The sequence below is a fragment of the Alexandromys fortis genome, unplaced genomic scaffold (assembly GCF_014885135.2).
Source record: "Alexandromys fortis isolate MF-2015 unplaced genomic scaffold, M_Fortis_MF-2015_v1.1 scaffold_98, whole genome shotgun sequence".
Taxonomy (NCBI): domain Eukaryota; kingdom Metazoa; phylum Chordata; class Mammalia; order Rodentia; family Cricetidae; genus Alexandromys; species Alexandromys fortis.
In genome coordinates, this window is record NW_026068002.1 from 3,878,447 (window position 1) to 3,884,243 (window position 5,797).

At 46.2% G+C, this 5,797-nt stretch overlaps 1 protein-coding gene across 2 annotated transcripts in view; it reads right to left on the bottom strand.

Annotated features, from left to right (window-relative positions):
- Window positions 1-5,797, bottom strand: part of Sgpp2 (sphingosine-1-phosphate phosphatase 2) — a 111,777-nt gene that overhangs the window by 45,529 nt on the left and 60,451 nt on the right. Inside the window, exon 1 of one of the 2 annotated variants that reach the window (XM_050161042.1) lies at window positions 965-1,157. The exons of the other annotated variant lie outside the window; for it this stretch is intronic. Within the exon in view, the coding sequence (XP_050016999.1) occupies window positions 965-967 (3 nt within the window). The 5' untranslated portion in view covers window positions 968-1,157. Of the gene's footprint in view, window positions 1-964; window positions 1,158-5,797 lie in introns of those variants that run through there. 2 annotated transcript variants of the gene reach the window in all.

The following is a 5,797-nucleotide window of genomic DNA, read 5'->3' on the forward strand; positions in this document are numbered from 1 at the left end:
CAAGCTGAAGCCATCTGAGAATGTCTGTCACGGGCCCACATTCTTAATGGAAAGCAACAAAGATCTACAGGATGCTCACACCAAAGAAATAAGAAAGATTCATTTCTAAGTTGTTAGACTGAGGGATCTAACATCAATGGCACCCATCCCTGTTCTGAATTACATCCAGAGTTCTGTGGGTGGGGTGGGCTTTCTTTTCCCATGAGCAGCTAGAGGCCCTGCTCTGAAAGAAGTCTTGACTGACGGTGCTAGCTCGTGCAATTCCTGCTACAACCAACAGGATTAAACTATTTCCCACAAGGAATGAGTGCTGGAGAAGCCTGTGTGCTCAGGGGCCTGTTAGAGAAAGGGCTTCCATTTTAACAATGAACCAAACAGCAAAGACAATAGGTGATGGTCTTGAAGCTCTCAGGTCTACGTAGACTTTGTCCAGAAAGCGGATGTTGCCAGCCATGTCTGCTCATGTTAAAACAGTCGCATACGTGTGGGGGAAGAGTCGGCCCATGATGAGGTGCTCAGCCGTCAGCAGCCCACAGACAAACTGAATTACCAGCTAGACACTGAGCGGAAATGGAAAGCGAAGGGAACATATGAGGATTAAAAACTCAATATGAAGCCTAACAAGGTTACGGGATGCATAATTGCAGGAAGTAGGGAAGAAAATTCACTTACAATGACGCAGTTTCAGGGAGGGCCCTCTGGATGTGAGTCTGCTCGGGCAATCTAGGGGCACAGCCAAATGGACTCCTCCAGTGATTTACCCAACATCTCTTTCCATTCTCTGCTTGATGTCATGGGCTATGTCACCAACACCGGGAAAAACCACTGTCCGCATGATTCACGCTCAAATCAGGAGTGACTGTCAACTACACACAGCAAAACTGTCTTAAAATTTAGACACTGGGTACGTGATTTTTCGAAGACAGGGTCTCATTTATGTAGCTCTGTCTAACCTGAAACTCACCATATAGTCTCTGCCACCTGAGTGCTAGAATCATAGGTGTGTGTGGTTTTCTTCGACACCCTCATCAACAGCACAGCTACCAAACGCCATCTGGTCTTCACAGCCTTCCTTGCTCGGTTCCGTTTCACTTCTCTTCCTCCCAAGGTAAAAACAGCGGCCTTCAGTTAGATGCTAGGATTCACAGTTCTCACCCCTCACCACCCTACTTCTCCAGCTGGGAACTTGCACCTCATAGCTTCCTGGTCCCTGACCTAGCCTCTCTCCGGAGAACTGACTCAACCTTGTGACTCTCTTCCATGAGCTCTGGAGTTCAAGCGGACACTCTCATATCTCGGGGATGAACACCGCTCAGGCAGATTAACTGAAAGACTAGTTCCCTTGATGCTGAGGTTTCATGCTGTCTGCCTGGCAACATCTTTTTGCCAGAAAAAAAAAGACATTAAGCTGCAGAGCTCAGCCCTCAACAACATAACTTGCCACCCCTTGAACCAACAACAGAGTCTAAAACCAAGATGACAGTGAATCTGAAAAATTCTTTAGCCCAGATTCCCTGAAAACCACATTTTCCATTCCTTTTGGCTGCAGAGATATTTGCTCAGAAAGCTGTCTTACCCCCTCTTTCTCCCCCTCTTTGGTCTTTGTGATAAGGATTCCCAGAGCAGAGAAGAAAGCCCTTCTCCCACGGGGTGAGATGACTTCCCTCCTGGAGAGCCAGTCTTTAAGAAGGAAGGGACAAAGGTCTGGGGGCTCTCCAGCTTGACGCCTGCTCACTGCAGGGAGCGAAGGAGGAGGTTGGGACAGCAGAGGCAAAGCCAGGGGGAGAGCCAGGATGCTCTGAGCTCCTACTTGGCCAGTGAGTGATTAACTCTAGTTATTGAAAGGTTATTGGCAGGCTGTTGGTCACACCACCCACATCTCCCAAACAGAGCTATAGCTAGGGCAGTAACCTCCCCATGACCCTTTTTAATGAGAAAGGTTTGACTGGAGCCTGCCAGAATGTGCCTTTGGGGCACACGGCCATATTCTTCCCTCCTGTCCCCACATTCCACTAGAAAACCGAGGTTCGTGCAATGCTGACAATGAAAGGGACTGAACAGAACCATTGTGGGATGCAATACCTTAGCAGACCTGAATTACAGCATGTGTTTTATTTTAAACACCAGTAACACCCACAGGAAGATGGCCTGACACTTTCTGAAATCGAGCCCTCTGGCAGGGTTTGCCTGGCAGTCTGTTTAGACTGGGAAGATTGGCTTCCCAGTGGACAAAAGTCAGTGTGGAATTTCAAACGTTCTAGAAGAGCTTAAACAGTTTGAGTGTGACAGAGAAACTGTAAGTCAAGGCTGTACCCAAATGACATCTCTTAGGAGAGGCCACCTTATTTTAGCACCATGCACCCCTTCCCTTTTCCACGCATCTTCCTCCTTATCCCATGATTCTTTCGTTTTTCTTCATAGAACTTGGCCCTGCTCACACTTAGACTCTATGTTACGAGTTTCTTTAATATTTTCCTTGCAGTTCTGAGACTGAAGCCAGGACCTCACAGGCACTCAGGGATGGCTCTACCACTGAGCTACAATTCCACCCCTCTCTCTATATTTGTTTGTCTGTGTCGGGGTCTCACAGGCCTCCAACTGGTCTCAGATTCTATGAAGCCAGGGATGACCTTGAGCTTCTGACCTTCCTTCTTCTACCTTGAAAGCACTGGAATTGCAGGTGTACCCCCATGTTGGCCTACTATAAATTTATTAGCTTCATTCCCACACTGAGTGGACGCTCTGCCTTGTTTTTTGTTCAAAGTCTCAACAGTACCCGACTCTCCATAGTCAGCCGAATACTTTTGTTTGGTAAATACAAGTTTAATTTTCATTGAATGAAATAACAATGCCTCTAGAGATTCAGTAACTTCTACATGCTTAGGCATTGGTGTTATTAGCATCATAGTCTGGGGCAGAGAACACCTCTTCTTGTCTCATTTCATGTAGCTAAGAAGTGAGGTACCCATTGAGGGAAGTAACAAGCAAGATCTCAGAGATGTCAGTAGCGGAACCAAAGCTGAGTAGCTGCAAGTAGCTCACTCCATATTGTCCAGGGAGACAGAAGAAGTCCTCTGGGAAGCATATCAGGAACATTTGAGATCCTGGAAGCTTCCAGAAGCAACGTCTGCCTCTGCCCAGGAATTATCATCCTTCAGCATTCCTCCATGCAGTGAGCTCTTTCTTGTTTCAGGCCTTTCTTGTGCTAGGACGCCCTCCCCCTCAATGCCCACAGAGCCGAGTGCTTCTTATCTTTCAAGGCTTCAGTTTAAAAAGCTTGTATAAAGTGCCCAGTTTTCTAGAGTGGGGGAGGGGCTCTGGCCATGTCCCGAACATGACTCCAAGGAACTTCCATTGCTTTGTGACTTTTCACTGTCTGGTTTTGCCTATAAGGGGTCCCGGGAGAGCATGACGGAACCTGTTTTTGTTTGTTTGTTTGTTTGTTTTTCTGAGACTAGTTCCCATCACCAGGTGTAGTGCTCAGCACAGGGTGAGCTTCTGTGCAATGTTTAATAGATGAATAATTTTTTAATAAGCTGTGGCTCATCAATAATTTGGCAGAGAGCTGATGCCTTTTAAAAAACAATTAACACCAAGTCTCTGGTGTCAAGATTTTATAGCACTTCAAAAATATATAGAATTACTCTAGGCTGACTATTTGTATTCAAAATGCTGGGGACAATAAATGTTTCAGACTTGAGATGCTTTTCACTTTTGTAAACATGCACGCACACACACACACACATACGCATACACACACAGAGGTCTCAACTGCACTTACATACACACAGAGAGGTCTCTTGGGGATGGGACCCAAATGTTTCAAACTGCACAAAACATTTTATGCAACTTTTATTTTAGGCAGGATCTTAGTGTGTAGTCCACATCAGCCTCTTTAATTGTCTTTGTAGAAATAACCTTTATTTATTTTTTCCCAGGACTTAACTGCCAGGTGTCAGGTTCAAGCGAGGGTAATGAGCCACCGGTCCGGATGCAGATGCAGGAGTCAGTGGCATCTGTAGAGATGACGCTTCTGCTGGGCCTGGGGCAGCAGGCAGGAGAAGGGGAGAGGGTGGAATGCAGGGCACACCAGCACAGAAGCATGGAGAAGAATATGCAAAGTGAGGGTTAGGGACCAGGCTGCTTTAGTGGCTTGAGGGCATCATCAGTGGCTCTGTGATTCCACAAGCAGAGCGGACAGTTTGGGAAAGGCTAACGGTTCTGACTTAGGATGAAGTTCAACTGTAAAATGGCTCAGCGGTCATTTTAAAGTGCCAGGCCATTCAAATGGTTTACAACTTCATCCTTCACATTTGGAAATAGATCCTATGGGGAAGATGGACTTCAAGTGCAAAGAGTGTCTGGAGGGAACCCTTGATGGGACCGGGAATGACTCAGTGGTAGGTTAGCCTAGCACAGGCGATGCCCTGCATCTGTTCCCCAGCATGGGAAGACGATAGCGAAGATGAAAGGTGATCCTGGCCTGAGCTGAAGGAATGTTTCTAGAACTCTCCAGAATATAACATTGCTATTGTATAGTACAGAATAAATCCTTATTAGATGAAAAAAGTACAACCCTGGTTCCTTAGAAAATGGCATGTTAGCCACCGTTGTAGAAAACACCAGCTTGAGACCTGAAGACAAAGGGACACAGGCCAGCCAGTGAGACAACAGCTCGGGGTAAAGGCACCTGCTGCCAAGCCCCGATGACCGCAGTTTTAACCCTAGGCCCCGCATGGTGGAAGGAGAGAACTCCTTCCCACCAGTTGTCCTCTGGTCCTCTGACATGCAAATGAATGCATGGCACACATGCATGTACATATGTGCACATACACAAATAAATGGATGTTCACAAGGACACAGTTGCAAACTGTCTGGGTTTGTTTCGTGGTTCTTTTTGTTTCACCTCCCTGTGCTCTGAGAGATCACTCAATTGTTTTAGATTTAAAGTCATGCTCTCTATGATCTGTCAAACATACGAAGCAATGGGAATGAACACGCCATTCCTCTATCTCCCTACACATATGTCACTACATCTAATTAAAACCGCATAACATCAGGACTCGTGAGATGGCTTAGTGAGAGGCTAGAGACATGGTTCTCAACCTTCCTAATGCTCCAACCCTTTAATAAGTCCATCAGGTTGTAATCCCCAATCATAAAATTATTTTCATTCCTACTTTGTAACTATAATTTTGCTACTGTTATGAGTTGCAATGTAAATATCTGTTTTCCAATGGTCTTAGGCAACCCTCTGAAAGGGTCATTGGAACCCCCACCCTCCACAGATTGAGAACCTCTGGGCCGGAGGCACTTGAAAGAGTCTGATGACCTGAGTTCAATCCCTGAATCCCACAAGGTAGTATGCAGTGGCATTTCAATTGTATTTTAATAAATCAAAGGTTGCCTGAAGATCTGAGAGTAAAACAGTCCCTCTGGTCAGCCTTACAGACCAGGTTATGGTAGCACACACCTGTAATCCCAGTAGCCTCACTGGTTGCCATAGAAACCGGGTGGTAACCGCCTTTAATCCCAGTGGTACACACCTTTAATAACAGCCCTAGAAAGGAATGTGAGATGGGGGGAGGGGAGACAGCTCTCAAACAGTCTCATTCTGGGGGGCTGGAGAGATGGCTCAGCGGTTAAGAGCACTGCCTGCTCTTCCAAAGGTCCTGAGTTCAATTCCCAGCAACCACATGGTGTCTCACAACCATCTGTAATGAGGTCTGGTGCCCTCTTCTGGCCTGCAGGCATACAAGCAGACAGAATACTGTATAAATAATAAATAAATAAATAT